The following is a 25,571-nucleotide window of genomic DNA, read 5'->3' on the forward strand; positions in this document are numbered from 1 at the left end:
TGATGTCTGCCGCCAGGGACTGTCGCCAAACTACTCGCCCTGTGACAGCCGAACAGGCCCGGAGGAAAAAGGGGAAATTGATGTTTAATAGTTGAATTTCCTTTATTTAATTATTTTTAACATTTTATTTTAAATTATTTTTAACTTGACAAGAAAAAACCAGTCCCCTTTACACAACCTCATAAAACATTACAAGAACATTCACACAAAAATAAATATAAAGTGTAGAAATGCATCACTTTTTAAGAATAAAGCCAGAGCGATATAACCCGTGGGAAGGATGGCCGGGCTACAGGAGGTCCACAGTCCATACAACCAATAAGACATTAAAAAATAACTATAGCATGTGTCACTTTGCGATTTGGCTGCTTGTATTTTGGAAATGTGCAGAAAAGGAGACCCATACCTTGTTGCATTTAGATTTGTTATTTGAAAGAATAGGATGGAGTTTCAAGGAATAGCTGGAGCAACCAAAAATGGCTAGATGGCAATCAGGATCTAATTGTCTAGTATAAAAGACGATATAGAGGTGGAAGATATTGGCCCAGAAAGGTGAGAACTTGGGGCAGAACCACAACATGCGTGCTTTATTTTAAAGCTGGAATTGTGTTGTTATTCTGCCTCAGTTTGGTTTTCTTCAACAGATACGATGGATGTTTCATTATTTGTATGCTGTGTCCTGTCTGATATTATAGAACCATATACACATGATAGTTTCATGCAGACATTAACAAGTCATCAACATGGTTAAAGTCTTAGTTTGTCCCACTAGAAAGTAATAACAGTAAAAGAATATAACATTAATAATGTTGATACCAGTTGCCCAAAACAAATATAAATTGACAGAAAAAAAACGTTTGTCAGGAAGATATATGCTACTGATTAGACACAATATTAAAACAGTGATGCATTTTATTTTATTATTCTTCTTCTTTATATGTTTTTGACACAACTTCAAAAAGCTGATGCCACTAATTTAGCCAAGTTAATTTGCATTAAATGTTAAATACAATTTCTAAAAAAAGTGGTGATCTGGACTTTATTATTATTTATTGTATTGACAGTGTGTGAATCGGATCAGCCTTTGCTCTCTCGGAGCGCTTTCTCTCATTTATGTAGAGCATGTGTTTACCTTTGAACAGTTACATAAAACTAATAAATACACCTTAGAGAAGAGGTTGTGTGTAAACTGGACAGGACAACAGTCTCTTCACATTTTCACGGATCAGGGAGGCATAGGTAATAGTACATTATTGGAAATAACGACTATGAATGTAAAAAAATAAAAAATATATGAAAAAAACACTGTAAACATGAGGCGTTTACTCAGAGATTTTTCGTTTTTGACGTGGCCGTTAAGAAGTCGACGGTCCCTGACATCAAGAGACGTAAATCCGCCTTTTGTTCTCGCCGTGGAGCTGGCCGTGGTCCTGAAATGGATCTCCTGAGCTCGTGACTCATTATCGGGGCAGGAATGTGGAAACAAACGTTATTACCATAAATGTAGGAACCTTATTCTCACACAGTCACGCGCGCGCAAAAGACATAATTTGTGAAATGTGGACAGCATGTAAACAATGAACCCACATGACAACAGGCTGCTGCACACACACACACACACACACACAGCCGACATGCGCACACTTCAAAGCAGTCACGATCTGGCGCTGTTCGACGTAAGCAACGTAATTAACACATCAAACCTGTGGACACACACACACACACACATAAATAGAGGTGTGTGTGTGTGTGTGTGTGTGTGAAATATTAAATCATTTATTCCCAGCAGCAGCGGAGCGTCTCCTCGGCTCGTCTCTAATGTTAAGACTGCCATCTGTCATTTGCCACTAAATCGTGTGTGTGCTCTCCGCCCTTCAGCCACAGTAAAAGCCCACGGGGGCAGACGTGACGCACACACTGTCTTCATCTGCCTGTGATCAGGTGCATATCGATGATTTATGCCGTTTTCAAACTGCGCTCTGAAAACGTGATTTCTGTCATTTTGACAATGGATGACTTTTTTTTCCTCTTCTTGTGCCCAACCACGACATCTGGTGACGCGACACACACACACGGTGTCGTGTCAGCACGAGCGTTTGTGCTTTAATTCATTATTACAAACACACTGGTTAAAAAATGGAGCATTTTAACGTTGGAACCTGTTGATTGATGGGATTATTTCTGCAGGTTAATTGTCCACCATTTTTAAAGAGACATTTCTGTCTTTAAAATAATGAATTTGTTAAAAATTTTGCCAAAAATAATAAAGTATCTCAAGTTATACAACTTGTTTTGCCTTATTTTGTGTGCTGTCTGTTTGCCTTTTTAATTTTATGGTCTGTATTTTAATCACTATCTTATCGTTTACCTTGTTGTGTTTTACAGGTGAAGCACTTTTGTGAATTTTTGTCCTATCCTAAACACATTTTTATTATTATTGTGTCAAAGGAACAAATTACTTATCCTTTAAAATGGGTTATTAAAAATGGAAATATTTATTTAGGAACCACATATGCCTTGTCTCTACTAAGAGGGCAAAGGTCATCGAGAGTAGCGAAATAAAGTTTTTACAGGACAAACAAAAATGACACATTTTGATACAGCATTATATCTTTGTTTCATAGAAAAATAGATACATTTATTGGATTTTGCAGCGTGCAGTTATTGCGTGGATGAGTGAAACACAAACGGAGAGAAGGAGGGAAAAATGTGTCTGTCAATGTTTGTGGTTGTACTTACTTCACAGGAGCCTTTCTGTCCAAACACCTCCCTTCATCTACGGTGCCTCTCTCAAACATCGACTGACACACAGAGAGAAACATGTTCAGCATTTTATTTTCCTCCCTGCCTCTACTGCTTGTTTTCTTTTTTAATTTCCTGCTGGTGGCTCTGTGTTGGTGCTAAACTGGAGGCTTACTCAGCTGCAATCATGTCACACCACAAAGAGACATTAGTGGAAGCAGCAGCAGCAGCAGCGACACACTCTCTCCACCTCCATCTGTGAACTTGCGGGGGAAAAGTTGCCATCACATCAGACACATCAAAGTGTGGCTCTGCTTCCCTGAGGATGAAAACAGGAGGAGGGAGGGAGGGATGGAGGGATGAGGAGAAACAGGAACGTGGTTAAAATTCAAGGGATGTATGATGTGTGCACATGTAACATCTTTTAAAAGAAGTAAACATTCTCTTTCAGGGCAAATTAAGGAGTGAAGAAACCTCCTTGTGTGGTGCACCTCCATGTCATTAATATCAATATCTCTTCACAGACTGTGGAGGTGCATAAATGTGACATAGTGTAGTTTTTTTTAAACGCCTCGTTCAGCAAAGACAGTGAAAGGTGCTGGTGGAAGAACACGTGCACTGACATGTGGTGACTCTCCGGAGCTGATTTGCTCTCTCTCTCTTATGGAAGTCTATTCCAGCAGCCCCAATTTTAGCTTCACTTTCTCTTCTCACTGTTGCACTGTTGCATCTAACAGGTCTGAGGGTGAGAGAAATGTGTCGAATGACGACACCGTGATGAGCTCATTGAAAGAGAAAGTTTCAAATGAAAGGCCCTTTTTTCCTCTTTTTTTTAATGGAGCAGAAGAGTCAGTAAGGTATTCGTCTAAGTCACATGTGTGAAAAATAAAATTAAAAAAATACAGGAATAAGAAAAATTAGTCTAATCACGTAAGATTAATTTAAGTGCCTTCAAAGTGTCTTTAATTAGTGGCTAAATAAATTTTTTTTCCTGTTTAAGCATAGAAGGCAATTTGATATTCTTCTACATATTAATCACTTTACTTGATTTGTAATAATCTAATTGATGTCATTGTCTTAAACCTAACAACTTTAGTGACATAATTAAAAAAACTCTCTCCTCTCTTAATAATGAAGCACATATTTATTTATTCATCTATTTAAGAGGTTTTCAACAGTCTAAAATCTAACATCTGAGACAGACGCGTGTGTTGTCGTGGCCAGGTTGCCAGGGACGACCAGTGTTTAGTTGCAAAGTTAAGTGTGATCTGGCTTCAAGGCCAAATTTAAACAAATAAGAAAAATAAGCAGACTTTAATTCGGTTTCGTTCCATTTGCCGCCGAGAGACCGTGTGAAAACATTTCTAACACAGCTTTGATTTATCGGCCAATTAAACGCGTACACTGGGATTAAAGAACCGCAAGTTTAAAACCCCAGAGCTGATGTTTCTTTATCAGGTGGAACTTTTAAACACATTCAGATAATTAAAAAAAAATAAATCAAATGTTCCTTTAAAAATGCTGCAGTTAATTTGCAACACTACTAACTTAACAGAACAAAATCTAACATTTGACTAGTTAAACTTAAATTGTCCGACTGTTACTTGAACCTTCATATTAAAAAGGAAACACACCATTGGCAGACTGTTTTTAATCCTAAAACTGACATTAAATAGCAAGTTTCTATGAAATACAATGTTTTCACATTAATCATCTTCATTAAGAGACATTAAATATGCTGTTTTCCTGCGGTAATCACCAGGAATAATGCTCTATTTTAGAAACAGCATAATAATAATCTCTATACATCCAGATGAAGGTTAGGGTAGTGGTGCAACAGTCCAAGGATCAGAAAAGAAAAAAGAGACCACACACTTTTATAAACTCAGATTTTTATTAGTCAGTACAAGTAAAACGAAACTGAAGCCGAGAATCTTCATCCCCTCCAAAAATGCATTTCTTCTTCTGTGTCGGCGTTGGAGGGCGGAGAGAAAAAAGGAACTCATACCGTTCCCACCCCTCTCTCTTTCTCCATTTGACTGACTTGTGCCGCTCTCCTTCAAGGAACTCAACGAGACGTGAAACTATCGCCGAAGGGATTTTACGCACTGGTGGAGAGCACTGCTTCACAAATATAACATTTGGAGCTCGGACAGTGAAACAAAATAGCTCCCCACCCCCAAATTTATGTAATTGTAGCATAAACACGATCTCTACTGTGTATATATATACACACACACACTGGTTTTCACCAAACCAAGGGGAAATTTAAATAGTTTTTTCCACATAAGCTACTGTGACTGATTTCAAAGCGAGGCAGTCAAAACTGCTCAGTGAAGAACTAAATAAAAGCAGAATCACTGCACCAACTACATTCTTTTCTAGTTCTCTTTCGTAAAAATAATGATTATCTAACTCAAGTGGAAGAAAAATGACAAATGGCCTTTGACTAGTTGACAGACACTTGACAGCATGCATACACTCATACCATGCGCACACGCACACACACACGCACACACACTCTGACCTTTATCAAAACTGATGCTCAATTACACATTTAATTAAACGCTTAATTACTGGAGTAAATAACACAAAAAGTGAATTATAAATATCCACCTCTTATTCTCTTTCTTCTTCTCCCTTCACTCCTCAGCTCAGCAGCCTTCTCAGAGCCTCTGTTTTCTTTTGTTGGTGTCGATCCTCAACCTCCTAAACGATGCGTTCTTTGACTTTTCCTCCACTTAGCTGCAGAAGTTCTTTCTTCAGTTTCACCGTCCACTCTGGTTCCCACCTCAGCGTCTGCACTTTGACCCAGCGACATTTGCCGTTTCAGGTTATCAGAGTCCTCTTGGCAGGGCGTGGAACTCAAAACTGAGTGACTTTCGAAACTGCCGGACAATGTAAAAAGACCTGCCCCCTGCCTTTGTGACACCTATAGAGATTCAGAGCTCAAATCAACAGCTCCAGTCAGTACCGTGGACGTGGAAAAGGTCTTTTTGGGGGAAACATTGGACCAGGATTTCCCCCTCCCCCTCTTGGACCTGGACGTTTGCCTCTAAGCACTGGGTTGGGGCCATGAAACCGAGGGGGAAAGGGCGTGTGGGGGGGCCCCCTTGGGTGCAGGTGGTGTCCAGGGTGGGGATGCATATGGGGAGGTCGCATAGCAGGGTGATGAGGCTCTAAACGAGGTGGCAGTGGTCTTCTTGGAATGAATTGTGGAGGAGGGGTGCTGTGGTGCTGGTAATCATGGCTATAGTAAGGGTCTTCTGAGGGAGAAAGTGGCGGGGTGATGCCTTGACCTCTTAGGTAGTGGTGTGGAGGACTGCCTGGCCTATAATATGGATCATCTGGGTGTCGGTAAGCGTCCTCCTGAAAGTGCATGGAATCACGACCGTAAAATTTGTCGCGATACTGCAAGTCATTTCTTTGAGGTTGTAACTCCTCGGGGTGAGGAGGGCGAGGTGGGCCGTGTTTGAAGAGTGCGTCGTCGGAATGGTACAAAGACTTGTGCTGATGGTCGTGCACCACCATCCCACCGATCATGCTCTCAGTTCTGGCCCCAGTGACTTCCCCTGCACGGTTAAAGGCCTGTTGGTCTGGGGGAATCATGGGATTGCTGGTAACGGGAGGAGCATCAAAGGCCTGAGGAGGGGGAGGTAAGTTTGGGACAGGTGGGAGGTTGCTGCTGAAGAAACCAGAGGGAATGCTGCTGCCCTGCTGGGAAACTACCTCTGGAGGTTCCCGACTTAGCTCTGTCTGGAACTGATAAAGTCCCGACGACTTACTCTCTGCAGGCCCTGCAGGAATCGTCACATTGTATCCTCTGGGTTGCTGAGAGCTTCCCTCTGGGTAAGTGTCACTATACCAACTCATTTCATTCAACCGCTGAAAACCGTCATCAGTCTGTGCTCTATCTGCAGGCACTCGCCCTCCAGTCAGAGTGGAGAACTGTTGATAATGTGCTAAAGGGGTGGAAATCCCATGCTCTGGCATCTCCTGTTTGCCACGCGGGTGTTGCTGGTAGACCTGCCCGTTCTGAGCTTGCTGTTGGGAACCCACAATGTTCATCTGAGAGCTACTCTGATATCCAACAGCGGCTTTTTCTACCGTTTCCCTGGTATTGGCGTTGGAAGTAAACGGGACCACAGCAGGCTTGTCCATGATCTCATCTTGAGTTGGGGTTCCTCCGCCCTCGTCCCGCACCGGAGTCCCTTCCTGGTTGTCTGTGCCAGTGACCGGGTTGAGATTTTCCGTGCCCACTGGGTTCACAGAAAAACCTAGGTCAAATGCATTAAAGGCAGGGTTCCCTTGCAGGAAACTGTGGATTTTAGACTCTAAACTCGTAGAGGACGAGGACGGATCTGATTCTGTTGCAAGCTCCATGTTTCTATGCAGAGCCTGAACCAAGGTGGACGCTGGGTTGGAAGTCTGAGGGGGGGCTTGGGCGTTTGTGCTCTGCTCTACAGCAGAAATGTGTGGAGAAGGCACTGGTGCAATAGAGGAGAGAGACGGGCTTTGAGGGGGAACTGCTGATGCAGATGTGGACAAAGGAGGAGGAACCTTGCCTGTAGTGGGGGAGGCTGAAGAGACATTTGCAGCTGGTTTGTTGAGCATAGAGCTGATGCCTAAAAGAAGAAAAGAGGAAAAAAGAAATGTTTAGGATATAAAATGAATAGAATAGATTATTTTTTAAACTCAGTAGAGCAGTGATTCCCAAACTTTGGGTCGAAACCTACAGATGGGTCACTAGATTTATTTTGGCTCCCCAAACAAATTTGCAGAATGTTCCCAACATTATGGAGTTATGTTTATAGGTTTTTATTTTTTAAAAAGTTGGTCCTCATATAGAAAGTTTGGAAAAACAACAAAAGAGGACTCTTTTTCTCACCCCCGAAACTGCTTTGGCCCTGGACTTTGGACAGAGCACCGAGGAGCTCTGAAGGACTCACGTCCACCTTGGAGAGGAGGTTTACCAGTGAAGAGTTATCTTGTGAGGCCACAGAGAGAGCAGGTGTGGCAGCAGGAGCAGCCACTGCCGGAGGACTCTCCACTGAAGATCCTGCAAGACAGCGAAAATGTATAAATTGTAGAAAAAGCCCTCATCTGTTCTGTCTCACAGATTTATCTGCAGTAACACCACATTTCACATTTTCTAAATCACTTTCTTTCTTCCTGAGCAGACGCCAATCAATCGTCAGTGCAAACTTCAAGGAACACGACAATAAAACTCCCTCAATTATATCCATACAGCTTTTATTTAATTTGGAAAAAGATAAAAGATATCAGAATAGTTCCGATTTTCATTTACTTTTATTGTGGCATTATAAATCCAGCACGTTTTATGATGGCAGAATAGCCACCAGGACTCACCTGTGTTCTTTATGACTGAGCTTAAACTGTTGAGGATGGAGCCAATTTTACCCAGGTCAACACTTTCCACAGCAGTTGCAGGAGCAGATGCTGCAGGAGCAGATGCTGCAGGAGCAGCCACAGAAGGCGTGACCTGTGCTTTAGGCTGCTCTGTTGCTACTGATGCTTCTGTAGTTCCAGTATTCACTGGAGTGGAAACCTCTGTTTCCATCTGTTGCTCGACTGTAGAGAAAAATATAGCAATAGGTAAAGTAACGTACAACTACAAATCAAGCCTTTATATCTCTGACAAAATAGACACACACTATAAAAAGGTCACTCATCCAAACCATTAAGTTTTGCATGAAGACAATCTGTAGTTATTTAAAATACCGAGGCTATTATAATAATACTAAAGTGGGTAAAAGATATCATGCTTGAGGTGGAAATGATGTAAACAGTACGAGTGCAAGACAAGTGAAGACAAACTGAAGACTAACCCATTACAGAACACTGTTGCAGTTTTATAGCAAACTATAAGTGAAAAGGGAGCCAATAAAATAAAAAAAAACTAGACATAAAGGTGTAAAAAGACACATTTACTCCCAAGTGTAAATGGTAAAATTTGTATTTCCATTACAAGGCTCTAGGACTGCGAAAAAAGATAAGAGAAATTGCCAGGATGTGATAAAAAGTGATTTGATTTACTGCATAATTTAACGGCCCCACTTTCCATTTCCTCCTTCATAATTTCAACATGTTTTAAATAGAATTCTTCCACAGAAAACCAGGAGGATTCATCACGATTATTGTTCAGCATTATACTTAAAAACCTTCATTTGCAGACAGCCATGAAGTTCCCATCACCAGCCGAGTCCCTCACCTATAATGCCAGTACTGTCCATTTCCTCGTCAGAGAGCTCCATGTCTTCCACTTCACGATTGTCATTCTCTCCAACGGCATCGAGTGAGCGAGTCGGCGATCCTCCCACTGAGGACAGAGGGCTCGGGGCCGGAGGCTCCACCTCATCGTCCATAGCAGCGGCGTCAAGATCTGGATCAGGGTTGATAATTTCCATATCATGAAAGGGGGATTCTGACCCTGTTGGAGATGGAGCGTCTGCAGATGGTGAGGGGATGGGCGACTCGTCCAGGTCTGGTAGAGTGGCCTTCAGTGCGTCCAGCTTACGCTTGAGGTGGGACACGCGGTTTGCAAACGTTTGGTAGGCCTTGGGGGGTGAAGAAGAAGAAGAAAAAGGGTCAAACAGTGCATCATCACACACAGATCCCACAATCCTTGAAATGATGTAATGTAATGAAGTAGTAGTGAAGTAATGAATATCAGTGATAGAATGAGGTAAACTGAGCAGCCTTGGTGGAGGTTGGTGCTCTCTGAGTGAGAAAAGAGTCATTTTCTTTCTTTATACATCTTTCAATGGGCACTTTCTAGTCATTTCAAAAGTTTCTTCTTTTGAATTTACCCAACATGATTCATGATTTAAGTTGATATAACAAAAATTAGTCATACTACATAACAAATAATTGCAATTTAATTTTTTGACCCTTATAGTGCAGCTCTGTAAGTGAAAATTCTTACGACTGAGAACAAAATATTAAACATTAAATCACAAATGTGTTACATCGAATCTTTGTTCCTTACGTTTGCGACAATCTTGACCTCCTTGTACTGCATCTCGTAGAAGATATCGGCATTGGTGAGGGCCTCCATGACAGGAGGTCCCACTTTGCTTTCTTTGTCAAGAAACTTGACAAACTCTTGTAGTTGTGCATTTGCCTCCTCAAAGTCCTTGGAGAACCTCTTTCCTCCAGCCTTATCTGGAAAAATTGGTTTAAATAAGTAAGATTTCTGATGAAATGGTGCATCTAAATCCCTGCTGAAACAGTATAGTAGCAGAGAAAGATTTTTTTAGGCACCTTTGAGTTTTTTCAGGGCACCAGAACTGCAGATGTCAACCCTCATAGCTGCCAGCTGTTTTTCTCTCAGGTCTACTTCCTCCAGAGATCGCTTGTACTTGGCCAGTTGGTCTATTAGTGCCTGGGGCTAAAGCACATAGAGTAGTGAGACAAACATAATTTAAAGACTACAAGCAGAGTGAATTTTCTTTTAACTTGGTTCAAGTTAAGGCTTAACTTAAGAAGTTCTTGCTTACCACAAACTCATCAACAACCTTTGACCTGAGTTCTGCTGTAGCTTCAACTGGAGCTTTAAATAAATGAGAAATACAATTCACATTTAACAGCAACATACACAAAATGTGTTCAACAAAGTAAAAAACAATGAAAAACAACCATTAAACATTAAACAATTCGGTTATAAATCGAATGACCTAATACACAAAAAACTAGAGATGTCCCGATCAGCTTTTTTGGAAATAAAAGGTCACTGTCTATAAAATAAATAATATTGCTGACTGATGTTTAGACAGAAGAAGAAGAAGAACAGACTCATCTGTCTGTATTGCTGCAGCATCACTGATAGAGAAAGACGGAGAGAGGGCAGGGTGTCATCAGCGTTAGCTAAACCAGCTGTGTTTGTGTACAACATGTCATTAAACTGGGACCAAAATAGTGAAAAGATGACTTCTCTTCATGCAGCAGTTAGTTAAGTACTGGAGTGTTTATGTTTATATTCTGTTTATATATCAACAACCAGTGATGAGCCACTATTAGACATTTGGTCTAATATTGGCCAAAATAATTGGATTGGATATTTGAAAAATAAAAAAAAAAAGTAAATCAGATCAGGCAAAAAAAAACATTCCTATTCCAATTTGTTAAAAAAGACTGGCTCCGATCTGGTACTTCAGATTGGGATTGGGACATCCCTACAAAATACATACCATAACTTATTGTAAATAAACAATAATACATGAGGAAAAGCATCAGTGATAACATTCAAAGACAGACTTACTTTTTTGCTCCACAGGTGTCTCAGGAGGAGACTCTTCTTTGATTAAGTTCCCCCTAAGCTCAGCAATGAGTGTCCCTGTGTACACACCTCTCTCCTCCCAGATGGTAAGTATCCTTTCCACTGATTTAATAACCTTTGAGTCATGTTCTTGGCTAGAGAGAGGGAAAAGAGACAGACAGAGAGAGAAAGAACAGTAGAGGCCAGATGTTTGTTGTTGTTGCAATGACATTCGGTTTATTTATGTATGACGAATTTCTTAGCAGGAATAAAACACAGACAAGGGCAGATGAGACATTGAAAGCGAGAGGACAAACAGATGAGGCTGATAGGAAGTAGAGGACAAACAGGGCAACAGATTACCACGTCGTCATCCAACACAAACAACTTACTTGACAAGCACGAATGCCTCGGGGAGCACCTCGGCAAATTCGGTGCGATAGACAATGGCGTTTTTCCTTTTACAGTTCTGAATGACATCGTTGGCGAGGTAAATCAGGTTGAGTCTGTGTGGGGCATCAGCTGTTAGAGGACAGACAATATAATCACATTATTTAGAATAGAAGAGCCAGTCTTATTATACTGATTATTTTTATGATTAATTAATCACTTCACTTTCAAATATCTATAAAACAACAACAAATTAGTCTAACCAGCAGCCAAACACGATAAACGAAAGCCAGTCCTAGTTTCTATTAAGCTATAGATGCAATTCTTTTGGACTTTACTTAATAGGCAATAAATTTAATTGATCATTTTGATAAACACAATGGCAGAAAAACCCCTAAGAATGAATAATTAAATTGCTCTAAATCAATACATTTCTTTCATTAGTGATTTAAGATGATCAGGAGTCAGGTAAGATAGCGTGTAATCAATGTCTTTGACACCATTTGTGTTTTTGTACGCATGTAGTTACTGCTAGACTAATGAGTTTTGTTTGAAATCCTTTATTTTAGTTCTGCTTTTCCTAAAAACTACTTCAATTCACCATCAGAAATAAACTATTAAACATAAGGTAATCACCCCATTAAGAATAAGTATAAATGCATACTCGATAAACTCGATAATCTGAACATTTTTTAAACCATGCTTCACATTTAATTTCATAAATACTTACATATAATAAGCAGCCATATTAAAGCAACACGCTGTTAATAGATTATCCTGTAGAAAATATTATCTACAGGTCATCTTGTTTCAAATGTAAACATTTATCAGGACGCAAAGCTTTTATGAAACAACTACAAAACTTCTTAAAAGGCACACACTTCATATAGTTTATAACCACAACAAGCAAACAAACAAAATGCTGGTTCATCCCTCTTTTAAAAGGTAAACAATTTAAGTGCCTCACACTATTTATGTATAAGCACTTGTGTAGCGTGCACCCATACTGTCATTCACTACACAAGTGTTCACCACAACACAATTATTTTAAGTCCAACTATCAATGACGTGTGTGATCTCTGCAGCAGATAAAAATGCAATCCATATAAAAGTGTTCAATGTCAAACTTCAGTGAAACACCCCCCCCCCACACACACACAGAACACAGAGTCAAGGTCATCTCAAAATCTTCACAAACTTTGCTTCTTTTCAACCAACCTTCGACAACCATGATAAAATGTGTCCCTTATCTCAAGGCAAATGCACTGAGATGTTCTCTCAGCATACATTTTATTCAACCTACAAAGATGGTTGCCAGCATTTATCATAATAGAGGCCCATATATAATGTAAGAGAAGACGTAATGACAATAATAATTGGTTCACCAGCCACATGTTTGTTTCACTTCATTCATAATCAATACATTTCTTATGGCCGACACTGGAGAAATGAAGAATTTTTGCACACAAAATAAAAGTAATAATGAAACTGAGCTGCTCCTGCAAACTAGGTTGTGCGGAAAACAGTCGGAGCTAAACACAATCATCAAAAGGTTACTGAACCATATAACTCTTGAAGTTATCTGAACAAACAATTATAGCCATAATCAACTCATCGGTTGCTTGCTTATTCTACTAATTAGTTTATAAATAGTACCAATAAAGAGATCTAATCTGCTGTGTTATTAAAAGTAGCATCATATTTTGAGCAGCAACAAAACTGTTTAAAATTGTGTCGACTGCTCATTAATCAACAACACATTCACTTATAAATAATATTTTAATGAATACACAATCAACACATTCCTGTGCAATTGGTCATCATGTTCAGTTTATTAACTAAATCTAATAAATCCTTTTCTACTCCACTTTTTGTTTTAATACATCTCAGTTTTGATGTTGACAATACCTTTAACATGAACACCAGTGAAGGCAACATGTTTGACTTGAGAGAAACAGCATTCAGAAGTAACACCACACAACAGTAACAGCCTCACAAACATTTGACTAGAAGCCAGTGTTAGTTTATGATCATCACTAAGCAGATGCTCACACTGAGTCTGCAAATCCAAACCTACTAAATAGGAATACTTGATATTGGACTTTTTGTCGATATCCGACATGCCAATTTATCGGATGTGCTTGGGCTGATAACAATGGAAAATAAATAATTACAGTTGGTGAGGGCACAAGCATAGGGAGAAACCAGCCTATTCAGCCTATTGTTTTAGGGGTGTGATTACAGATAATAATATAGACAATAGACAATAATACATGACATTACATTACAATACATAAATCCAACAATGGCCGATATCAATATTGTGCCAATAATATCGTGCATCCCAACACAAGTAGAGAGACACTTAATGCTTCAAGCATATCATTCACACATGGCACAACATTGTTGTTAGTTGTATGCTGATAATCTTACGAAAAATCATGTGTAGATTAATTTTTGTGTTTCCTGCTGATTAGTATTGGAAATGCTAAAAATGCAAACCAGTAAATTCAAAAAGCTAATTTAACTGTTGTAGATTTATTCAATCACATTTTGAAAATGCAATAAATGCAATGCTCTAGTTTACACCCAAGGTATAACATCACCTGTAGACTACATACCGATATATCGGGAGTGCTTTGGCCGGTCACCCATAACAATATCGAAACGCCTTCGCTTTCTCCCAACTGCAGAGGTAATTTAGTCTCTTCTGTCGTGAAATTAACTATTAATAATATTATTAAAAAATAAATTAATATTTTTCATATATATGTCACAGCAGATATGGATGTAAAGTATCTTTACTGTGCAATATAAATAAGCATAAACAAATAATAACTGTATGGGCACTAGCATAGAAGTCAAGGAGGTAGCATCTTTTTCAACATACTATTTAAATCATTAATCATATCGGTGGATCTCGGCGTGTAAGCTGATACCAATATAGTGCTGATAATATCGTGCATCCCTAGTGAGCCACCTTTAAGCCTTGAGTGACAGATTCAACAGACTTCAGTTTAACAGAGACAGCTGTTGAGATTATTTATGTAGATTAGAGGATATCAAGTCTATGAAATGGGTTCCCTTTTTGTATTAACCACTTTTGTCACAACCTCCTATGTAACAACCTGGCTCAACAAAAGCATTTAGGTAACATTTTTTTTTGTCGTTATATGTCGTTACATATAATGATTATGGCCTTTCAACCGAACACGCCTTAAAAAATCAACAAATGTTTAGAATTCCAGGCCTTTTTACTTATTATAAATAATGGAACTGTTTAACTGTGACTAAAACAGGAAAAGATCAAAACCCCTGACCTGAAGTCAAGGTTTGACTGTAAGTAAACTCATTGGTACATTTACTGTCACTATTATCAAAAGATTACAAAAGTCTTCATCAAACATCAACTCAGAACAATACTTAAAAGAAACAGCTTCATGGCCTACACAACCAGTTTGTGTTCCTAGTCCCACCATGTACTGTACAGTGTGTACGTGACAGCGTAACAGCTATGACATACTGTATTTTAAAAACAGACCAAACATAAATCAAAATCAATGACATATATTTTCATTAAGGGCCAAATAGAGCAACAAAATGATGTAACTGTCATAAACCTAGCTGATACATAAAGCAGGGATAATTATAACTGATCAACTTATTGTTTAAAAATTTAAATTGCAACTTGAGACAATGCTACTAGCAAATCAAATTGGCTGTATTTAATTTAATTAACCTGTTCTATGCCAAATAAATTATGTAATAAGTACATGTAAGAACCAATTTATTAACGCCTCATTTTTGTTTTACATTAAAATATAATATATATAACATGTTGTCATGTAGAGATGTTTTGGGTCACCATGGAAGTAAAAAATAGCATTAACATTAAGCACAAACTTGCCCTTATCACAACTTATGTTGTGATGCAATGATTTCTGATCCTAAAAAGTGGGTCCTCATAGAAGAAGTTGGGGAAACACTGTAATAACATCTACAATCTAGTACAGTAAATATAGAACTACAGTTTACCTGCAATAAACTGTATAGCAAATCAAATCAAAATTGAGGAATGTGTCAGGAAAATGTAATTTTTCCACAAAAAACCCTTCAGTGCTAATTTAATATCTCAAACAAATGTATAAGTGACAAAATAACATATGTAACATAAACAAAATGACCACATGGAGCTTTGTTTTGCTTCCAAACCAGCACTGACTAGCACTTTGACACAAAAACATATAGTGTGTCCCTGAGGTGGATTTGGTTTGCCCTGTCTATAAATTATATAGTCTGAGGTTATGCTCAGATTAAAATGATAATAATTTGGTGGGAGTTAATCCTCCTCATCTTTAAATCAACATAGTTCCGCTTTAAATTGTAACAGGCTAAACCAGGAGGAGCGCTAGTTTTAAACACCACGTTTACCCCGAGCTCCAAAATATCCCACGCTGAATCAAATGCAGCAACTGTCATCTCGGATTCAATTAGGCCGCAGCATCCAACACTGAAGTGACATAATGAGGCAACAGTCAGTTAATTCCAGCAAAGCTACTCACATTTCCTCAAACACTTCATCCAGTGTCGCACGATCACGCTGTGGTACTTCTTGTTGTCGATACACCACGTCGACAAGCCTTGGATTGAATCCATAGTGTTTGAGACACTTTGAAACTTCCTGGCTAAAGTGGACTCCAGAGAGCCGCCGCCATGAGCGGCTCCTACTCCCGCTGCCATGACCGAAGGAGCTCGTGCTAATACATTCTACCATTCCAACGTACAACATACATTAGCGCTTAGCATGCTAGCTCAACGTAGCGGCGCCGCGTTAAGAAGCCGCTCGTGCTTTCATTGTTACGGATACACTCCTTTAATGTTCGGTGGGTTTGTTTCGCAGTTTATCCGTCGTGCACGTCTCTGTCACAACTGGTAGTTTAAGAGCTCTGTAACGTTTAACATCTGAGGCTACCGCTTAGCACTACCACATCCTGTAAGTCTGTGTTTACTCGTTGCTGCTGGAGGAGTGTTGACGGTCACTTCCGCAAATACGACGTGATCATAGCGCCACCCCGTGTCACGGAAGATACTATTTTGTTAGCGCCACCTGCTGTGTGCTAATGCTAACAACATACCTTTAAAGTAACTGTAAAGTAAACAAAGAGGAATAGAACGTTCATATTAAGTGGAGTGTATGAATAAAGTAATAGCAATGTCAACTTTTCAGTCAGTATAAAAGACAACTTCTGTTGTGTTTTTAAGTTATACATTTTCACTTTAACTTAAAAGCAATGATTCATTTTGTATTTGAATTGTTTATTATGAAAACATTCTATAATTTAAGTCAAATAAATGAAATCCCATGCACAACAGTAAAAAATAATTAGTCATTTTTGCATTCAAACCATCCTTATTCTAGTGAACACACACAAGCCAGACACAGGAGAAGCGGGCAGAACCCTAACTGTGTCCGGGGAGTAACAGGAGATTCAGTGACTTGCACAGGGGCACCCCAGCCCTTTCCCAGGATTGAACAGTGACAATTCCTTTCCTCTTGGCAATAGGATGCCCCCAGTTATAATGTACTGGCTGTCTGCTGCTAAATTTCATGTTCAAACATTTTAATTTACAGGGAAACAAACCTTTAAAGTACAAGACAATTACATTTATTTAAATAGTTATTCATAGGTCAAAAATCAACACAATACATTCTGATGACCCACATCATATAAAAGCATTTATCAAACACCAGAAATGATGATTTAATCACAAGACACGTATGAATGGCTGAAAGATCATTTAAAAACAAGAAATAATTTAAGACATACAACTGGGTAGTAATATTTTTACTAAGCTTTCAGTTTTCTCCTATTTCACAAATGTTGTTTACACAGATATGTAGTCCAGCACAAAAACACCTGTACTGATAGATGCTACATTTTATATCTATGCAACACTGCACAACACGTTGTTCTCTGCCATACGCTTAACATTTTGATTTCAAATAATTCGATGACAATATGACCAATATTAATTAAACAGCACATATTGAGTGAAAAATATATAATGTTTAAGTAATTGCAGGTAAGTGTACGGTTACCTTTAAGGCTGCATGGTGATAATCAAACAAAGATGAAATGCCATTCAACATGAATGATATCCATTTTAGGACTATGATGAAACAATAACCAAATGCTATCAAAAATACTCTGTGTGTTCAGGAATGGAGTTTTGTTTACGATAACTCAATGTCATTATTTCTTGTTCAATAATCAATAGTAAAGCACTTTGAGTGATACAAATTGTCTAACAGCTCGTCAGTGACACAAATCCTTAAACTGTTGTTTCCCAATCCCATTGTCATCACAAAATAAATGACATAAGTTTCAAATAAAACACTAACTCCTGTAAAGCATTTGTCTTAGGTGTAACACTTAAGTCAGCACATAGACACATTTCCTGAAATACCTTTGTCAAGTTTCACACAGAATAAAACACATTTTGCCCACATTTTATAACAGCTCATGTGTGTAATTTAATACCACATTTTAAGTGCTTCTGATCAAATCAGGTTCACTCATATATCCAAAGGTGCTGCTGACACATTATGATATATCCAACAATATCCAACTATTCTTTGCCCATTTTCTCACCAAGCTCATTCTGTTGTACTTCCTGTGCAGCATTTTAGATTTTTAGCACAAGTGCAACTACTTTAATCTTTATCTACACAGAAACAAAGGATCCGTGTTAAGTATTGAGCGTGAAGCAATGTGTGATCAATTATTATCCTGTCAAACTGGTTTTGTGGCCTTTATTTTTACAATCAACCTTTTTTTTTTATATTTGTGATTATGGTTTAAATATTTGTGTAACTATAACTTACATTAACTACAGATGCTTTGCCAATTCATCATTTCATTGTTTGGTTTTTAAACTGTAAAACAAATACTTGAGTCGTTTTTGTTGAAATTCCCAGGACAGAAAACCAATAACCTCTGGGACATATTTTGGTTTTAAATTTCATCAAGTACACTAATCAAGTTAAACTCACACATTGTTTCAGCTTTAAACTCCACCAACAATGAACCTCTGCTGTTTGTTCATCTCATTAAAAGTGATATGTGCTTTTTCTGTTGTTCACCAATGCTGTGAAAACCTCTCAAGTCACTGTTTCAGCTGCGGTCCATTACATGAAAAGTTATAAAACACAGCAAAGATTGCTTTAACGCATTGGACTTGTAGAATCTTTCCTATATCTTTTAAGTTTGTAAAATTCAATGTATACAAGTGATGTAATGTTTGTCTGCAAAAGCAGACAAACATTACACAATTTCTTGTAATATAGTGCAATAACTCTGGTGTAATTGGAGTCTATCTGCATTTCCCCTCCTCCTCTTCCTCCTCTTCCTCTGGTTTTAAATGACTAGTGGGCATTAGAGACCGACTTTGCACCTGACTGTATGCTTATGTAATCAAGTCCGCCCCCTGCCCTCACTCGGGCTGGCATGCTGTGGCACCTCCATGTGGTAGCAAGGTCAGTGAAGTCCAGCTAAGTCATTTGCAGCAACGTTGCCAGTGGATGACACAGAGTTGTCTTGTGTAGCTATGCTGCCACAATGGAAGGGTGAAGAAAGCTCATGCTGGATCTGATTATTATTCGTTCTATTGCCACTTAAATATGCCGGCCTCCTGGAAGTGCTGTGGCTGTCTGTAAACGTGTGTCCAGCTCTACAGCTACTCTCAGCTGCTTGAGCTCTTTCTTCCGCTGTAATTTCCAGTCTCTCAGCAGACGCAGGTAGATACATGGAAACACTGTTCCAAGGCTTTTTATGTTGATGGTGCTTATGCTTGTTTGGGATTTTGATGGCAGGTTCAAAATCTAAACAGCTCAGTTTTCTTTTCTGGAATAAGAAAGTAAGCATATGATTAATATCAACAGCAAGTACTTTAATATATTCAGTCTATCAAACAGTGAGGATTACATGCCATCAGCTCTCTCATAAACATGTTTTATGTAGTCCCTTTAAATCCTCACTTGTATTTGGGAGGTTTTATATCGTTGTACCTTTATTTTTATAAGTGCATTTACATGGATGCATCGTTGTTACAAAGATAGAGCAATGTAATAAGAAATAAACATGAGTATTTTTGTGTTAATATATCTGGGCCCACTGTCAACAAGTCTAACTCTCACACAATGACAAATCCAGGGTGAAGTGCTGCTTACCTTCACTGGCATATGGAGCTGATTTTGGCACCAATGTGGTGGAAGCTGGGGAGTGATGGTTTGTTTTGGTTTATCGATGGACTGAAAAGCCAAATGAGGGAACCAGACTTTTAGCATTATCTCTATCTGCACCAGATGTTGGAGGTATTTTTCTCTGCAGAAAAAAAGTGATGAGGTACAAGCATTACTTACAGTGCAAGGTCTAACATCCCAACAATTCACTACTGTCATACTATCAGGCTATTTTATCTTTTTTATTTTATTTACCCCATATCAGGCTTCTGTAGAACTCCAAGAATCCTCTGCAATCTATCGATGGCAACGCTCTGCTGGAAACTGGTCAAACCTGCAATAGTTAAAAGTAGATTAATTAGTCACTTAAGGGCTTAACTGAAGGCTGGAATGCACCAAACATTAAAAAGATCTGTCACATTTAATATTGAACAACCACATACCTTTGTCAAATCGCCCTGTCTTTAGTCCCTTCAGAAGTGTATGCAAAGGATGGGCAAACTTGTGCAAATCTGTACACTGAGAAAATAAAAATAAAATCAAGCTTTATAACAATGATCACTGTGCTGTTTGGCTGAAGATATCATGACCCAATGGCCCAGGAATTACAATAATGGTGCTCACCTTCTGAGCGAAGACCAGGTCACCCGGTGTCACTGGTGATGAGCCTAAACTGGCCGCTCCAAGAGATGATACTGAGTGTCCAGTTTCAGGACAGCGTCCCGACTGGTCACTGCTGGACCTTGACTGCAGCTGAATTGAATAAGGTCGTAAATTGACACAATTTCCAGAAAACTCATCAGCGAAGGGAGCTTGTCTTCTTCTGCTGTGGCCCTCTCCCTCTGAGGAGATGTCTGCTTCATCCTCCGTCTGCTCACTTGAGGAGGTGGGTAACGAGTCATTAGAAGGCCATTTGGAAAATGTGCCCAGTGAATTCATCTGTGGATACACAGATCGTAGTACAAATTTTAGCACTTTGCTAAATCCAACATGTAGGGTTATACAGCAGTCAAACTGGAAGGAGGTGCTCATAAAACACACTCATCTGCCACTTTATAGGGTACACTTGTTTAATTCCTATAATCAGCCAAACAAATGGCAGCAACTCATTTTTAATCTCAGCATGTGGACAAGGTCACGATGAACTTCTAAGCTTGTTTAAGCCAAGCATCAGAATGAGGAAGAGAGGCTTTAAATGACTCTGAATGTGATATGGTTGTTCGTGCCAGAAGGACTGGTCTCACTTTTTCAGAAACTGCTGATCATTTGGGATTTTCATTTTCAGAGAGGCAAGAGTAACTTCTAACACTTACTTAAAAAACAAACAAGACAAACCACTAGTTACAACTGGGGTATGCAGAAGACCATCTCTGAGCGCATAACATGGGCTCCTGCAGCCGAAGACCTCACTGAGTGTTTAAATCACGTACAGCACAAAATATTTTGATGTCTTAATCCTTGGTCTGACAAAACGTGTGGTATAACGTGACATTTCTGAGTAAATATGGCAGTAACGCCGCTTCGTCTGTGGGGATTGTCGTTATCTTTTACGACATTGACATTAAAATGGTTGCAGATCATTACAAATATAAGGAATAGAGACATCCATTGTTTTTTAATAACGCTGTACTTGCATTCATCCAAAGTCTGTTCTTCAATAACAGTTATTACATAACGCAAACGTGTAACCTCACCCTTATTACACAGTGGTGGTTACAGACCTGACGTCATTTATATCACAATGTCAATATTCAGCAGACAAAGTCTAACATAAACTAATAATGAGTTAACACGATTCCAGTAAGTACAACATAATCAATGCTGATAGGTTAGTCCGCTCAATAACTACATGGGAGGAAAAAGGAAAAGGCCCACATCTCCAGTGAGTCCTCTGCTGGAGGGAGCACGACTCTTCATCAACATATTATCACACTGGGTGTTCTGTTGTTGGTGGAGAGCATTGTCTGTGCTCAGAGTGTCATTGGCTTGGCACTGTAAATTATTGATATCATGTATCGCACCGCAGTGTGAGTGTGTGTACGCAATGTTTCTGTTGGAAACCCTGTCTTTGTCAGGACTAGTCTTCCCCACAAGGGTAAAAGCCTGGTTCTAATAAGAAGTAAGTTCACTCCGGAGGTAAGACGTGAATTATGGTTAGGTTAAGGTTGGGTATTACAAGGTTATGTTATGGTTTTTACAACAGCGTATAAACAACAGGACATTTTGTGTGTTTGGCTGGGGGCAGGGGTCTCAAATGCATCTAGTCTGTCCAGTTGGGGGGTCCGTCAAGTAAAAAAAAGTATTATTCTTTTATTATTTTTTAAACCATACAGTAGGGGTGAACTACATGATCTTAAAATGATATCACGATATTCCATCATGATATTGAAATAAAAATATTACTACTAAAAGTAGCAAAATACGATGGCTATTTCACATAATTTCAATATGTGGTACAATATATAGTTCACAACAAAAGCTTATTTATGATGCAGAATTCATCAAAAACTGGCAGAAATGACTTGGAGTGATTGGAGTTTGAGACCTCTGGGCTAGAGAATGCATTGTTTCTACCAGTGTCCCAGCTAAGACTATGAGTATGTGTTTGTAATTAAAAATAAAATGTGTTATATGACTCATTCTAATGCTACACTCTGACACAGCTGTGGTTTATAAATATTTGAAGTGACTATAACTCCTGGTTAATGACTTGACAACACTAAAAATATAACACACATAAACATAAACACAGCAGTATAATAATAGAAATACAACACGTGTCGGTTAGACCCTGCATAAAGATTTATATGTTACATGAGTTATTACAGGAAAAGTGGTTAGTCGTGTTTTAAACACTTCCAGTGGAAAAGCAGCAAACATCACACAGAGACAGAAAAAGTGACATAAGAGAAGAGGCTTACCTTCTAAAAAAGAAGAAGAAGAAGAAAAATGAGATTCAGTAAAACGGAACAACTCCTGAAAAGGCAACTTTACGTATTTAGAGAAGGTTGCGACTAATTTAACGAAAGTTGCATAAGCGTGGACTCGTGTCTCCGGTCTGCTGTCTCTTCTCCTGTCTTCCTGCTGTTTATCTCGCCTCTCCTGTTCTGTTTCAGTCACGTCGTCAACATGCAGCACATCAAGTACCCACACACAGAACCACGGAACTCAACAGACGCTACACGTGCGGAATTTGTACTGGGCCGCTATTGGCTGGAGACGCGTTGTTTTTGCGCACGCGGCTCAGAGGCTTGACCAATGAGCGGCGTGCTGGGCGCCGGTTGGCTGCTGACGCAGCCGTACGCTGTGCGGCAGCACGTGTTTGTGATGTGGTCTTCGAGAGGAGAAGATGAGCACGAGGCACAGGGCTGACAATCCACCACGTACATTAAACGCATCTATACTTTACTTAATTACAACATTAAACCGCGTAATCATAAGGTAGACTGTAGGTATGTTAAGAGCTGTTCTATCTCACAGATTATGCCCTCTAAAAAAATACTGTGTTTGTAATATAACAAAGTATAAACACTGTTACTGTACTTAAGTACAAAATTCACACGTCTGTACTTTACTTTGTTATTAGTATTTCAAGCAACTTTTACTTTTACCCCACTACATTTCCTGTAACTGTCCTGTTACTCATTATGACCAAAGGATAGCTGGTTATGGTCTGTATTTCTATAGAGCTTTTCAAGTCTTGATGAGCTGAAACGATAGTTTTGCCATTCAGCCATTCACACGCTTCAACACTTGGTTAAATATCTTGCTCAAGGACACATATACCCTGAATTGAACCCACAACCTTCCAGTTGAAAGACCAGTCTTGTATAAAGTACATAAAAGCGATAGTTGAGTAAAAATGTACTTACGTTTTAGAAGTAAAAGTAAAAAAAGGGGGAGTTCGATTCAAGTGGGAGTGGGGTCGAAGTATTGGTTTTAGTGGCTTTGTGTGTCTGTTTGTGTTTCTGCTCGCCAATATGACCAACAGAGGCCGACAGAGGCTTGTTGCGTGAATGGAGTGAAGTCTGCCATCTCCGATTGCCTTGTTGTTGTTATTCTCTCTGGCCACTTTATTAGGTACAAAGAACACCTAATATAGTGTCTTCCCCTACTGCAGCCCATCTGCTACAAAGTTTAAAGTTCTAAAGTTGATGTTCTTGCATACTTTGGTTGTAACAAGTAAATATGTGAGTAAATGTTCCATTGTTTCAAACTGATCTGTCCGCTCTCCTTTTTGCATCAATAAAGTATTGATATTTCCTCTTTCACAGACAATTCTCTGTTAACTCGGGAGATGGTTGTGCGTGAACATCGCTGGGATACTCGGGTCATCTTCACCACGTTTATGTCGATCTGATTGGACATTTTGAACAGGTGTTCCCTCAAAAACAAAAAACAAAAAGCGATTGTAGATCACAAATCATCTTCTCTGTCTTTGTCATATCAAACAGCTCAGAATGGCCCAGAGACCAGCTTCTCCAACACTGTCTTGGTTTCCAGAGTGATGAAAGGAAGCAACAGCAACAATAGTGTCACCTTTCCGAGCAGCAAAAAAACAAGTGTAGAGCTTTGCTAAGTACACTGGGTGTGGCGTGTTTTATCTGCTACTATAAATGCCACATACACTAACCTAAAAAAAAAAAACTAAGTGCATGAGAAAACACTACAGGGACACAGACTGGGACCATGTCACTATACCAGCGTCTCAATATTTCTGACACCTGCTCAGGCACAGCATTAGAATATGTTGATTTGTGCTATAGTTTGACAGGGTGATCAGTGAGCAATAATTGATCACATGTGTTACTTTTTTGACAAATTGGAAGCACATTTAAGCAAAATAAGATTAAATATGAGCAATAATGGTTTAAACTACAATCTGTATGATCTGTCATGGTTAATTACTTAAGTTTATTTCAGTGCAAATGATTAAGAAATATGCACTTATTCGAATGAAGTAGACTCTAAATATGTGAGCTGCTGCTGTGGGCTGCTGCTTACTTTGTCCAGATGTTTTAAACTCAGACTTTTGTCTTAAATGTAACATGCAAACAAAATGAAATAAACATTTTTGGCTAACGCGAGCATTTCAGTCAAACTGATCAGTCAGTCAGTCATCATCTACCGCTTTATCCTCCACCAGAGGGTCGTGGGGGGTGCTGTGCCAATCTCAGCTACATTGGTGTGGGTACACCCTGGACAGTTCTCCAGTCCATCACAGGGCCACACACAGATAGAGACAAACAACCATTCACTCTCACACTCACTCCTATGGTCAATTTAGAGTGTCCAATTTTACCTAATCCCCACATTGCATGTTTTTGGAATGTGGGAGGAAGTGCACACGGGGAGAACATGCAAACTCCATGCAGAAAGGCCCTTGTTCCAACCGGGGCTCGAACCCGGGTCTTCTTGCTGCAAGGCAAGAGTGCTAACCACTACATCACCGTGTGACCCTCAAACTGATCAATTATGGCAAAAAATCCATCTGTCATCTGTGTATCTTTGTCTGTTTGTAGTTGGGTACGACAATGTTTCTGTTGTTGCTGAAGGTATGGTAGCATGAGAGTAAAAGAGAGCTACTGCGTCACTGGGGCCAAAGATTCTGGCTCTGCCAGTTGATGTATCTTTCAAGACAGGTATGAAAGTGGATTATAGATCAAACAATTCACATTCACAATGTGGCAACATGTCAGCGGGTGAAACACGGAACTGTATGAACTACTGTATATGTGCGACTGATTCACCGCGAAACAAAAGTGCAATTAGCAGTAAAAGTAGCAGGTTGCTCTGTTCTGACTCTACGAGGTGGAAATCTGAGTTGAGGTAAACTCTGACTACAACTGGACCTCACTGGGAGTTTACATAAGAACATTCAGACACAAGTTGACACATTGTTTTCTGTGATATGAGAAA

The 25,571-nt window shown here is 39.2% G+C and overlaps 2 protein-coding genes across 4 annotated transcripts; both read right to left on the bottom strand.

The window, feature by feature from the left end:
* Positions 1-2,559: 2,559 nt before the first annotated feature.
* Positions 2,560-16,436, bottom strand: rprd2a (regulation of nuclear pre-mRNA domain containing 2a). 3 transcript variants are annotated; one of them, XR_009233986.1, is made up of 12 exons: positions 15,973-16,436; positions 11,413-11,542; positions 11,024-11,175; positions 10,263-10,315; positions 10,027-10,153; positions 9,752-9,927; positions 8,975-9,320; positions 8,113-8,334; positions 7,631-7,801; positions 5,359-7,367; positions 2,918-3,061; positions 2,563-2,801 (listed from the first exon to the last, which is right to left on the bottom strand). XR_009233986.1 is itself a non-coding variant. In XM_058618438.1 (10 exons), exons 1-10 carry the CDS (start codon positions 16,148-16,150, stop codon positions 5,710-5,712), a joined length of 3,213 nt encoding a protein of 1,070 aa, XP_058474421.1. In that variant the 5' UTR covers positions 16,151-16,436; the 3' UTR covers positions 4,618-5,709. The 3 variants fall into 3 exon arrangements, 1 of the variants encoding a protein (XP_058474421.1); XR_009233985.1 differs by having other exon boundaries at positions 2,560-3,061; XM_058618438.1 differs by lacking the exons at positions 2,563-2,801; positions 2,918-3,061 and having other exon boundaries at positions 4,618-7,367.
* A 273-nt stretch (positions 16,437-16,709) lies between these two features.
* On the bottom strand, positions 16,710-22,775 carry ciarta (circadian associated repressor of transcription a). The gene is made up of 6 exons (XM_058618318.1): positions 22,574-22,775; positions 20,277-20,591; positions 20,096-20,171; positions 19,908-19,986; positions 19,641-19,794; positions 16,710-19,314 (listed from the first exon to the last, which is right to left on the bottom strand). Exons 2-6 carry the CDS (start codon positions 20,589-20,591, stop codon positions 18,949-18,951), a joined length of 990 nt encoding a protein of 329 aa, XP_058474301.1. The 5' UTR covers positions 22,574-22,775; the 3' UTR covers positions 16,710-18,948.
* Positions 22,776-25,571: the final 2,796 nt, after the last annotated feature.

Source organism: Solea solea, chromosome 20 (genome assembly GCF_958295425.1).
Source record: "Solea solea chromosome 20, fSolSol10.1, whole genome shotgun sequence".
NCBI lineage: Eukaryota > Metazoa > Chordata > Actinopteri > Pleuronectiformes > Soleidae > Solea > Solea solea.